This window comes from Girardinichthys multiradiatus, chromosome 7, assembly GCF_021462225.1.
Source record: "Girardinichthys multiradiatus isolate DD_20200921_A chromosome 7, DD_fGirMul_XY1, whole genome shotgun sequence".
NCBI classification, from domain to species: Eukaryota; Metazoa; Chordata; class Actinopteri; order Cyprinodontiformes; family Goodeidae; genus Girardinichthys; species Girardinichthys multiradiatus.
The window spans coordinates 33,757,184-33,771,034 of record NC_061800.1 but is presented as its reverse complement, the minus strand read 5'-3'; the positions used below and the strand labels follow the sequence as shown (position 1 = coordinate 33,771,034).

General features: G+C 39.3%; 1 protein-coding gene across 1 annotated transcript in view; it reads left to right on the top strand.

Annotated features, from left to right (window-relative positions):
• LOC124871981 (E3 ubiquitin-protein ligase SH3RF3-like) overlaps window positions 1-13,851 on the top strand; it is a 170,260-nt gene that overhangs the window by 140,491 nt on the left and 15,918 nt on the right. The window contains 2 exon segments of the mRNA XM_047371630.1: window positions 1,147-1,317; window positions 5,508-5,791. Of these exon segments, the coding sequence (XP_047227586.1) occupies window positions 1,147-1,317; window positions 5,508-5,791 (455 nt within the window).

Genomic DNA, 13,851 nt, shown 5'->3' with positions numbered 1-13,851 from the left:
GTATTAATTGAGAACGGATTTTATCTTTCCTTTCTAGAAAAATTTGGCACAAACGTACGTAAACATCTGAGCAACAGACAGGAAATATTTTATCCCAATGAACAATAATTGGTGGGAGGTTTGAACCGAAGTGTTTGTCTTTGTGCACTGACAAAGATCCAGTTGCAGCCCACCATGTCTTTGTGATCCTCTCAAAGGCCTTCATTCAGCAGAGACAGACAATCAGTGGTGTTTAGTTGTCTGTGAGCTTTTTTTGCTTGACTTTGAACTCTACAATGAACTACAGATAATAAGATACTCATAGAGCTGCTAGATTTCTAAACTAAATTATAGTCATAATTATTTTGGTCATGACTGAAATCACAGACGTTGATCGCCTTTTCTGATTGCACTTAAAATGCAAAATAAATTTTTTCTCCAAATTTTGTTTTGCCATTTATAATTCTATAAATTATTCTTAAAATGTTTAAATAAGTTTATTAAAGAAACATAACTTAAGCTTAGTGAAAACACAGCAAAACATGTCAACATGCAGTGTCATACAGACAGAAAGAAAGCTGCAGTCACCAATACAGTCTCACCATCATTATTCTTTTATTCTGAAAGTCATTTCAAACGTTCTAACATTATATTCAGTGTGACATATATAATATTCAAGTTATTCCTATCATATCTTATCATATATAACTTTTAAAGGGCTTTCTCCATCTGTGTCTTCTACATCTTGGAAGTCATAAGGGAAGTGGAATGTTGTAACATAATTGGAATAATTAGATTTTTTTTTTTTTTCCAATTACAACGGTTTTGTGATCTTTTGGAGCCAAAAATCTAAATTTGAATATAAATTAGATTAATTGCACAGGCCTTGGTCATATTATTACTTATTCATAAACATATACCACATTATTTTGGATTTTGGTAAAACTAGAGAAATACTGTATTTTCACTTTGAGATTACATTCCTCCTAAAGCATTTATTTCTTTTTATCTTAATTTAGATGTTTGGTTATGGTTAATGAGCAGGGCAGATCATTAGATACAGATGCATGATTTCAGATGCCTGCATAGAGATAATTTCCAAACACCGATGAATCCTTTAATATTTTGGCACAATTTTACGTTTCGTCTGTTGCCTTTCTTGTCCAGATATTTGGCCCTATATGCCTACAAGCCCCAGAAAGCTGACGAGTTGGAGCTAAGGAAAGGGGAGATGTACCGAGTGACAGAGAAGTGTCAGGATGGATGGTTCAAAGGCACCTCACTAAGAACTGCTGCCTCTGGTGTCTTCCCAGGAAACTACGTCACTCCCGTGTCCAGGTTAGTGGAGGTTAGACAAAGTAGCAGGGAAATTTTGTCATTATCGCATTGGGATAAAATAAATAAATAGCTTTGATAACTGATGCCTAAGATTCAGTTTTCCTATTCTTTTGGCCATGATGGGTGGAAATAGTCTGCTGCAAAATAAAAAAAAATGGTAATTTCTACAATCGCCATGTGTCCTTATCGGGGTTTTCCTTTCCCATTTACTGTAACTCATTCAGAATGATTTTGTTCTGTTACAACCACAAACTGCAATGTATTTTACTGGAATTTTATGTGATAGGCCAACACAGAGTAATAGGCTTTTTTTTAAATGAAAAGAAAATGACTTATGGTTTTTTTTATTTTTCACAATAAAAATCTACAACCCCTTTGCTCTGACACCTTTAAATAAAATCCAGTGCAACCAAGTTCCCTCAGAATCCATCTAATTAGTCCACCTTTGTGTGATCCAGTCACACTATAGATAGAGTTGTTATGTGAAAGCCTCAAAGACAACATTAGTGAACAAACAGCATAATCAAACCCAAGGAACACACCAGGTCCAAGACATGGTCATTCTTCTAAACTGACATGCAAGGTTAGGAGAGCAATAATCACAGAAGCAGTCAAGATAAACCCTCGTGGAGCTACACAGATCCACAGCTCAGGTAGGAGAATCTGTCAAAAGGACAACCTTTAGTCTTGCAATACAAAACTGGTCTTTTTGGAAGGGTCATAAGAAGATAGCTGTTGTTGAAAGAAAGCCATGGGAAGAACCGTTTGACATTTCCGACAAGCCATGTAAAGGATACAGCAAACACGGATAAGAAGGTATTTTTGTCAGATTAATACACAATTTCTATTTTCAGTTTACATTCAAGACACTGTCGTTGTGCAGAAAATATCCCTAACCCTAACCCCTGGATACTCCATCCCCTCCATAAAGCAGGGTGGTGGCATCATTTTGCTGTGGGGATGGTTTTCTTTCTCAAGACAGAAAAGCTTAATACTGGGAGACAGGTGGAACTAAACACAGAGCAATACGGGAAGGAGACCTGCCGGGCTGCTTAACACTGGGGTGGAGGTTCACCTTCTCCAAAGGCGACACGAAATATTCAGCCAGAGCTAAAATGGAATGGCTTAGATCAATGTATATATAAAACGTATATATTAGAATGACACGAAGTCTAGAATAAAATCCAGTCTATGGCATGCCTTAAAAATTGCTATTTACTTATGCCCTTTAACCAGTCTGACCAATCTTTCCTTCTGTATCCCACTTAATGCACTACTCTGGGTTGGCTCATCGCATGAAATTCCAGTAAAATATATGCGGGTTGAAACGTGACAAAATGTAAAAAAAGTTTAAGAGTTCTGACTTCTTTTGCAAGGAATTGTAAATGTTCATGTTGGCATGTATTTAATTTGCGCTCTCCTCCATGACACATGCAAGCTTAAAGCTTTGGGTGTTTTAGTTCTAGGAGATACATTATGAATCATTGTAAGCAGAAGGACAGAGGAAAAGGAGAGATGTAAAAGATAGAAGACAGTTTGGAGAAGAATAAAAAGTAAAAAACAAAGCAACCATACAAGGATCCAAAAGTGCTGCCAAAACAGCAGGTTTACTTCTCAAGTGGGTATGAATGGCTGCTTCACATTCTGTACTTACGCAATCACAGAGAGACAGAGAGAAAGAGAGAGGCAAGATGAACACATAATCAAATGAGAGGCAATTTGTTATTTTTTAGGCATGCATCCTCTGTTCTTCTCCTCCTCCCACTCCTCCTTTCTTACTACCCCCTCCTTTGTCTGCAGTGCAGCTCAGAAATTTCTCTATTTGATAATGAGAGCCTTTCAAAAATGCTCCACACAGAAAAGGACTTAAGCACATATTTGTGTGCATGGCAGTTTGATTTTGTTAAAGGACATGTGAATGCATTTGAACAACTGGCAACCAGTCTTACCCAGAAAAATAATTGTGTTTCAGGACATCATCTTCATGGTCACAAACTGGAGTAAAAGTATCTGTAGGGACCTTTGGAAACCTTTTGTGCCAAGCAGGCAGAAGAACCAGACATGTAGTAATGTCGTGTCTATTTGATTTCTATAAAGAACCTCAAACCAAATAATCTGTGAATAACTTGGTTGTTACTTTTGTTAGAAACACACACACACAAAAAGCCATAACTCTGTGATGGGAAGTCGATGGAAAGCCATAAGAGTGTGAATACCGCTGCGCCAATAATGTTCAGTTCACTGTTCTGCCATTCAGCACTCTGCAGACAGAAACATGAGCAGCCTGCAGCAGCATATATGATGCAGCAGGACACTACATCATGCTGATCCACCAGTCAGACAATAATAGTGACATAACTCACTCTGACAGAGCTTACTAGTACCGTTTGCAGCGTCTGGTCTGCTATCATGAGCTAAAAACTGCATCGATGTTAATATTCTGTGCCTAACAAGCCTGAGAGTACCTACAGCCATGCTAGCAGCTGCTAGCAGCAAACTTTAATGCATTGAGCTAAATCTTAATATAATATGTGGATAGGTATCTTTGACTCTCTTTCATCTTTTAAAGGGAACCTTCTTGTAACCTTTGGTTAAGCCCCCAGACTCAGATCATTCCCCTTTGATGCGCATTTATTTTTTTTATTAGTCAGCGAATGTTCATGGCAAGAGATGTGGGACAGGGGTGGAAAAGTCTTGGTAGAAAAGGAAAATAAAAACTGTTTTCACTACACATTTTAAATGCACTTTTGTGTAATGTTTGTCTTGGTTAGAGAAGCTTTAATGAAGGCCTTTTTGGGTTTCAATCTGATCCTGGTATTCGAATTTGAAAATCTGCCAATAACGATATGTTTTGGCCCGGACCGCTTTTACTCTGAGTTGTTGTATGCAAACATATAAACTCAAATAGACAGTCTACACTTCTGCAATACCTGCCCATATCTTTAGTATTACTGTTTATTGATAATTACATAAGCTTCAAAGCATCCATGTAATGCCTATAAGAACCATATCTACATGATATCAAGAAAACATCGAGTTCCACTGTTGTGAATATTGAAGTGATGATATCAGTTGCCACTACCCCATGTGTTCATCTGTCTTCTGTTCCTTCTCCATCTTTATTTTGTCCACATCACTCTCATTAATTTTGGCATTGCATATATGGATATTGCAATGAAGACTCCTAAATCTCTCTACAGAGTGCTGAAGGGGGGGCAGTGAAGATAGGAACCTAATAGTTGCGACAAAAAAACCTACTAATGTTAGCTATACTGTAGTGTAACTGTTGGTAAAATGATCTTAAAGTTTGCTACATCCATCAACAAAATCCCTCTGTAACAACCGTGTCTCCTGTTAACACTCATTATTATTCATCAGAGGAGCCATATTCATGTGTGTAAATGACAGACTTTGAAATGTTGCACCATGTTACAAGTTCAAAAAATTAAATAACTCAACTTTCTGTATTCCTTTTAGCGTTTCTGTTTCATGCTGAAGATCTTTGTTGCTCCTCTGTGGAGCTCCATAGTTTTCTCCAGTTACCTTTATCATTACGATTGGAAATAGAAGGTAATGCTCCGTGCTGACAGTGGGTTTTCGTTAAAGGCTTCGTTCATATGTTTAAATCTGCCGATTCTAAAAATACCTACTAATATACTAGAAACATTTTTTAATACACAATTTCATTTATTTATGTGTATAATTCAGAAAAAAAAGGTTAAAATATGTGCTGCAGCAACACAGTACCATTTGGACTGAGCTGATTCAGCCTGACATCCAGTCCAAGAATCAGTATCGGCTCTGTTACGACATGGGATCAAATTTAAGGAACATAATCAAATTTTAATTGTTTATTGAAAGATTTTTTAGTTGTTTATTTTTAATTCTGTAAAATAATGTATTAATGCCATTTTCTGTTTAAAGTGCAAATCTACCACTTCAGGTACAAATTTCTCCAGGTAGTAGTATAATTACTATTTTCATTATGGTGCTTAAGTTAAGCAAAAACTGTATGAAGGTTCAAGGTTGTTATTTTATTCGGTTTTTTGGTATGTATGTTGTATATAGCTGAAGTAGAAAGGTTTTCTGAAAGTGATTGTATAAAACACAATGAACAAAAATCACAAAGCGTAGACACCATTTGGTAAACTGGTGTGATTCAGCATGTCTCTCCTCTCTCCTATTCAAAGGGCTCCATTTGGACTTGTGTCTCCTCGAGGTTCAAGTTTGTCCAGTCCGGTTGGAGGAGGGGGAAGTGGGTGCAGTCAAGTGGTGGGTAAAATCTCAGACTCTTCATCCCCAGGATCTCCAGGCCCCTCTTCATCTCGTCCCTCCACCCCACTTGTGACCTCAGCAAACTGCGTCAACAGCATCAGCCCAGCATCTTCACCCCAAACTGCCGCTGCCCAGCTTAAGAACTGCCTGCGGTCCAGCCAGCATGTGGCCAACCAGGGCCGCACCTCAATGCAGCTGGGTAAGCAGAAATTTGTACACAGTATGTTTATTTTTGGGTTATTTAAGCACCAAGTTTTAGTTCGATCGTGTAAAAGATAGTAGATTAATGTGATTCATTTGATTTATGATTTATTTGGGCACATTAAAAAGATAGAAAGCTTTCTTCACTTATTAACTGAAAAACAAAGAACCTGCTGTTTTGCAGGATAATTAAACTTCTTAAATTGATATCAAAGAAGAAGGGACTCTTCCCTCTGAAAATGTTATTAACAAATTAATAGAAATAAAAGAGATTTATTCAAGATGCGTCTTTCATTTTCATTTGCACTGTTACAGCTCAGGCAAGTGACTTCAAGCAGCAGAGTCCTTATCATCTGGGACCTTGCAGCATTTTAGCCTCTTAGTTCTTGATTCGAAAATAATGGAATATCGAACAGTTATTAATTCAGAGACCTGAGGCACAGTTCTGCAGGCACAGTTCTGCACAGTTCTGCACAGTTCTGCACAGTTCTGCAGGCAGGCTTTCAATGTCCAGTTTCTTGAATGGTCTTTCTCATGTGCATTTGTTGGTTTTTTTTTTGTTTGCCTTGTTTCCAAATAAAAATGACCGTCATGTAAATGCAAAAGTGGATGTATGCTCAAACCATCAACTGCCTTTATTTAGGTGCAATGAAGATTAAACTTATACCAATGAGAAAACTGGTTGAAAAGATAATTATCATTAATATTGTATGAAAATTAGCAGGAACAAAAAATGCATCTTATTTTTCAGTTTCAAGTCTTTATCCTGATAAACTAAGGTTAAAATGTAGCCAATATGTATTTGCAGTAATGGAAAATGACAATTTCAGTGCCTCTCAGTTGACATATGTCTAATCTATCTGTTACCTTTTTAGAAAAACAAGCACAAGCTCCTGCTTCAAACAAGTGAAATAGACTGCTCTAATTTTTAAACTCTGAATGTAAACCCGCTTAGACAAATGGATGGATTTATGTGTTGACTTGTTTTATCTCTGTCTCTTGTTCGAGCCATTATAAAGAGAAGAAAGCTACTTGTCCAGATTGAGGCAATTAATCTGACTTACGGAAGCACCAATATGAAAATCTGAGTCGATATGGATATCCAATATTGCTGTTTTCGGCAATTACTGGTATTTGGTGATATTATATAGTATTATATATACATATAATATATTTTCGACAAAGTGAAAAGATTACCACACCACTGACATTGCTTCTCTGCTTCTGTTAAACACACAATCCTGCACTGCATCATTATCACTGTCATATGCCCAAACAAAAATCACATGGCCAACCCTCTCCCCTCCTACTCCTAAAACACATACACAAACAGCAACAAGATGGAAATAAACAATGATTAATAATGTCAGTCCAGTTTTACTTATCAGAACCATTACCAGTTTTTAAAAAAATGACTAGCATAAAAGGTTTTTCTATCTAAGAAAACCCAGCAGATTGCATCCAGTCAGTGACTTGCAGCATTCCCTCCTCCTGGATGAGCATGTAGAGACAGTGGACAGTCACTGGCGTTGACTTTGCAGCAATCCCTCATACTGAGCATGCATGTAGCGACAGTGGAGAGGAAAAACTCCCTTTTAACAGGAAGAAACCTCCAGCAGAACCAGGCTCAGTGTCAGCGGCCATCTGCCACGACCGACTGGGGGTTTGAGAGAACAGAGCAGAGACACAAAGAGAACAAAGAAGCACTGATCCAGGAGTCCTTTCTATGGGAAGGAACAGTAAATGTTAATGGATGTAGCTCCTTTAGTCCTTTCATCTAGAAAGAAAGAACAGATCAACTTTGAGCCAGTTTTCAAGGATAGAGTCTGAAAGAGAGCACATATAATTAGTTACAGTAAAAGCTCAGTCAATTGCTATATCTAGGAGAGAGAAAGGGTTAAACACTGAAACACAGGGCCATGTGGATCATCTGTAGAAGGTGAGGATTAAGTTGATGCCAGCAGAAGCTTGGACAATGCCCCTCTCCAGAAAGGTGTCACAGGTAGACACAGAGTCAGGCCAGGTGTAGCTTCTAGAAAGAGAAAAGAGAGAACAAAGTTAAAAGCTGAAATAACAGCAAATAATGCAAAATTGGAGAGTAGTGTGAGAATGTAGCGAAGAGGGTGAAAGTGGTCACTATGTCCTCCAGCAGCCTAAGCCTATAGCAGCATAACTACAGAGATAGTTTCAGTTTCAGTTTATTTATTTATATAGCGCTTATTTACAACAATGTCATCTCAAGGCACCCCACAAAGGGTCCAGAATGGCGCGGGGCCACCGGGGAGGCCAGACCACACCACTGAGTGCCTGAGCCCAGCCACCCCAGAACGGGCCACATGTAGGGGCACTAAGTAAAATAATAAACTGATAAAGTTTGCCCATTTAGAGGCTACTGGTGGCCATTGTTATACTAAAAACCACAAGGATCGGGATACCTCTCTCTGTCAGACTGATTATAACCATTGGAAAAGAGAAGGGGTCATACAGGTAGCAGACATTGAGGGTGTGTTTGCACCTCAACCATAACTGAGCCGGTTTAGGCTAAACCTGACTGCCCCTTACTCCAACCAACAGGGAGGGAGGAAGGCGGAGGGAAAAAATAAGGAAGATAGCTCAGGATAACCTAAGCCACTCTACCTATAAGCTTTATCAAAAAGGAAAGTTTTAAGCCTAGCCTTAAAAGTAGACAGGGTGTCTGCCTCACGGACCAAAACCGGGAGCTGGTTCCACAGGAGAGGAGCCTGATAACTAAAGGATCTGCCTCCTTTTCTACTTATAGAGACTCTAGGAACCACCAGTAAACCTGCAGTCTGAGAACGAAGTGCCCTGTTAGGAACCCTATGGAACAATCAGATCTCTGATGTATGATGGAGCTAAATCATTAGGGGCTTTATATGTGAGGAGGAGAATTTTAAATTCTATTCTGGATTCAACAGGGAGCCAATGAAGGGAAGCTAAAATAGGAGAAATATGATCTCTCTTTTTAATTTAATTTTCATCAGAACTCTTTTTGAATCAACTGAAGGCTTTTAACTGCATTTTGTGGACATCCTGATAGTAAAGAATTACAATAGTCCAACCTTGAAGTAACAAATGCATGGACTAGTTTTTCAGCATCACTCCTGGATAGGATATTTCTAATTCTGGCAATGTTCCGGAGGTGAAAGAAGGAAATCCTAAAAACCTGTTTAATATGGGATTTAAATGACATGTCCTGGTCAAAAATAACACCAAGGTTTTTTACTTTATTATCGGAGGTCAATTTAATGCCATCCAGGTTCAGTGATTCACTAAGCAGTTTCTTTTTTAAAGACTCCGGTCCAAAGACGAGAACTTCTGTCTTGTCTGAATTTAGAAGCAAAAGATTTAAAGTCATTCAAGCTTTTATGTCTTCAAGACATGCTTGTAGTCTATCTAACTGGTTGGGCTCACCAGGATTTATGAATAAGTAAAGCTGAGTGTCATCAGCGTAACAGTGAACATTTATCCTATGCTGCCGGATAATTTGACCTATTGGAAGCATACAGGCTTACGTTTAGATAAAATCCATCCATCCATCCATTGTCTATACCCGCTTGTCCTTGCAGGGTTGTGGGGGGTGGGGGCTGGTGCCTATTTCCAGCAGTCATCGGGCGAGTGGCGGGGTACACCCTGGAAAGGTTACCAGTCCATCACAGGGCAACACACACAGGACAGACAACCATGTATGCAGACACTCATCCCCAAGGGCAATTTTAGAGAAACCAATTAACCTGTGGGAGGAAGCTGGACCCAGAGGGGACCCACTCATGCACAGGGAGAACAGTGGCGCAAAATGTGGGTATGCACTATATGCAGCGCATAGGTGGCACTGCGCTAGAGTATTTTGTCTATGTGTAAATATGATAAATAACAGAGGCACGCAACTGAAAATAGATAAATTATAGAACTTAGGAGTGATATGCTTGAGTTTAAATGTCTTAACTCAGATATAACACTACAGTGTTGTTGTGATGTACAGTACAGACCAAAGGTTTGGACACACCTTCTCATTCAAAGAGTTGTCTTTATTTTCATGACTATGAATATTGTAGCTTCACACTGAGGGCATCAAAACTATGAATTAACACATGTGGAATTATATACTGCACAAAAAAGTGTGAAACAACTGAAAATATGTCTCATATTCTAGGTTCTTCAAAGTAGCCACCTTTTGCTTTGATTACTGCTCCACACACTCTTGGCATTCTGTTGATGAGCTTCAAGAGGTAGTCACCTGAAAGGGTTTTCACTTCACAGGTGTGCCCTGTCAGGTTTAATAAGTGGGATTTCAAGCCTTATAAATGGGGTTGGGATCATCAGTTGTGTTGTGCAGGAGGTGGATACAGTACACAGCTAATAGTCCTACTGAATAGACTGTTAGAATTTGTATTATGGCAAGAACAAAGCAGCAAAGTAAAGAAAAACGAGTGGCCATCATTACTTTAAGAAATGAAGGTCAGTCAGTCCGAACAATTGGGAAAACTTTGAAAGTGTCCCCAAGTGCAGTCGCAAAAACCATCAAGCGCTACAAAGTAACTGGCTCACATGAGGACCGCCCCAGGAAAGGAAGACCAAGAGTCACCTCTGCTGCAGACGATAAGTTCATCCGAGTCACCAGCCTCAGAAATCGCAGGTTAACAGCAGCTCAGATTAGAGAACAGGTCAATGCCACACAGAGTTCTAGCAGCAGACACATCTCTAGAACAACTGTTAAGAGGAGACTGTGTGAATCAGGCCTTCATGGTAAAATAGCTGCTAGAAAACCACTGCTGAGGACAGGCAACAAGCAGAAGAGACTTGTTTGGGCTAAAGAACACAAGGAATGGACATTAGACCAGTGGAAATCTGTGCTTTGTTCTGATGAGTCCAAGTTTGAGATCTTTGGTTCCAACCACCGTGTCTTTGTGCGGCGCAGAAGAGGTGAACGGATGGACTCTACGTGCCTGGTTCCCACCGTGAAGCATGGAGGAGGAGGTGTGATGGTGTGGGGGTGTTTTGCTGGTGACACTGTTGGGGATTTATTCAAAGTTGAAGGCATACTGAACCAGCATGGCTACCACAGCATATTGCAGCGGCATGCTATTCCATCCGGTTTGCATTTAGTTGAACCTTCATATATTTTCTAACAGGACAATGACCCCAAACACACCTCCAGGCTGTGTAAGGGCTATTTGATCAAGAAGGAGAGTGATGGGGTGCTGCACCAGATGAACTGGGCTCCACAGTCACTGGACCTGAACCCAATCAAGATGGTTTGGGGTGAGCTGGACCACAGAGTGAAGGCAAAAGGGCCAACAAGTGCTAAGCATCTCTGGGAACTCCTTCAAGACTATTGGAAAACCATTTCAGGTGACTACCTCTTGAAGCTCATCAACAGACTGCCAAGAGTGTTTGTAGCAGTAATCAAAGAAAAAGGTGGCTACTTTGAAGAACCTTCAATATAAGACATATTTTCAGTTGTTGCACACTTTTTTGTTCAGTATATAATTCCACGTGTTAATTCATAGTTTTGATGCCTTCGTAGTTTTGATGCCTTCAGTGTGAATCTACAATATTCATAGTCATGAAAATAAAGAAAACTCTTTGAATGAGAAGGTGTGTCCAAACTTTTGGTCTGTACTGTATCTGATAAATCTGCTCAGATACAGCGTCCAATCAGTAACTGATATCCAACAAAGATATAATAAAAATAAAAATTTCATTTTTTTTATGTGGTTTTACTGCATGTGGTTTCATGTAATTCAGCTGACAGGAGGGAGAGAAAGAAGCGAAGAAGAGAAAGAGAAAGAATCAGGACAGACAGGGAAGGCAACCCTTTAACCAGCGCGGCTCCTCTCCACTCAGTTTCGTTCTACTCCGTACAGTACCGGTTGTGTTTCCACAGACCCACTGACGGCTGAAGCAATGGCAGCTGAAGCCCCGCCTCCAGCCGTCAGTGTGGTGCGCTGTGCAGCTATTAATGTTACTGCGTGACATTGTCACATTAATGTGCATGAAACGATAAAAAACAAAAATAATAAGTAATAATAATTAAATAGAAAATAAAAACATAAATAAACAATGTTTGTTTTATTGTATATGCAAGAATGTCTTATATATGTTTTTTCCTATATAAAATGATCCAATGGTATAATTATCTGGACCACAGCCCAGCCAGAATGCTCAGGGGTCTGATGTGAAAGGGGGTGTGGCAGGAGAAGCAGAGAGGAGAGATGCTGCTGTCTGGATGGTGAAGCTCCAAAGTTTCCCTGAAGAAGTTACAATTTTGGGCTTTATGAGGACGTTTGTATCTCAGCCATGGCAATAAAGTAGACAAGGACTTAAAAGCGCAAAATACTTTTGACCGTGGTGAAGTTAGTTTTAGGTTGGATATTAGATGTTTGTGCACTGCAGATTCAGCGGAGACTTCCTCCCAATAGAATCGATGAAGGCAGTCTGATTACGGGCAGCTGCTCTCTGCCTGCTCCTTCCTCCTGCAGATGAACCAAACACGCTGTTTCACGGTGGTATTGTTTGGTGTGTTTTGAGGGAAATGATCTACGTCTAAACAGCTGATTTTATGTGTCATCAGCTGGTTGATCTGTTAAAAATGTGCTGAAGAACATGTTGTTATTCAGGATGATTTAGCAACATGACGGTGTTACTCTATCCCTGCAAACATACAAGCTAAGCCCACAACTAAAAAAACACCCAGAAAAACTGTGCTCTGATCTTTCCATGTTACTATTTGTGCTACGAGCAATCACAGACACACTCTCTCACACACACACACACACATATACACACACAAACACAGTTGCACCAGTACAAGGTCTAGATCATATCAACCTTGCTTTCCACTCAGAGTCTATTCATCTCTTCAATGCCCCTTTCTCTCCTTCTCTTTGTGTCGTTTCTTTCTCCCTCTGAGAAAATAATGGGGAAGGTCTCTTTGGGAAGGCTGGAGAGTACACATTCAGAGAACACTGCCAAGAATAACACACATACAGACGTGTGCACTCCCACGTTCATACATATACACAAGTGAACTCACAAACTGACAAGCACACAGCTGAATGACATCACTGTGCTTTTTGTTTTATGGAGGCGTAATGACAGAGCTTCTCATTTTTCTCCCCACTTCTTTCCACTTTTTTCCTCTGTTTTCTCTTGTTTGTGTCTTTCTCACACACACACAAAACCACACATCTGGTCTCGATTACAAAATAAAGTATGTGCATAGTTCTGGCATTTAGTGGTTTTATCACATGACTATCTCACCTCTCTGAGGGATTTTTTAGTAGCCTACTGCAGCAGAGCAGGTGGCTGAAAACCCAACTGTTTGTCTTTTATGTCTTTCTGTTTATGTGGATTTTTATTTTAAGTGACCTATTTAAGCTTTTACAGTTTAAGGGTTTAGAATGCTGTTTTAAACTCAAGATGTCTTAAACTTCCCATGGGATTCTTTTATGTACTTTATTGATGAGGAGAAAATTCTCATTGTTAAGAACGTTAATTATAATTGAATTTGACTAGAAAACTGACACTTCGTTGGACAAATTGGGTCAGCCTCTTTTAGTCATGTGTTTTGACTCAACAAATATGCATTTAATCTGAATCATATACTGTTCTGTATTTCAAACTAAAAGAAAATGTTAGCCTTGACAGTGGCAGCATCATGTTCTAGGTCTTTTCCGTGAAGAAACGTGAATTAAAACACAAAGCCTGTTCAACCTATATGCAACTGAGTACACTACAAAGACAAGATGTTTAATGGTCAAACAGATAAACATTGTTTTTGTTGCAAATATTCATTCTGAATTTAAACACATTCCAACAAAGCTGGGACAGGGGCAACAAACGACTGGGAAAGTCGTGGAATGCTCAAAAAACACCTGTTTGGAACATTCCACAGGTTAACAGGTTAATTGGAAAAAGGTGAGTGTCATGATTGGGTATACAGGTCCTTCTCAAAATATAAGCATATTGCAATAAAGTTCATTATTTTCCATAATGTAATGATGAAAATTTAACATTCATATATTTTAGATTCATTGC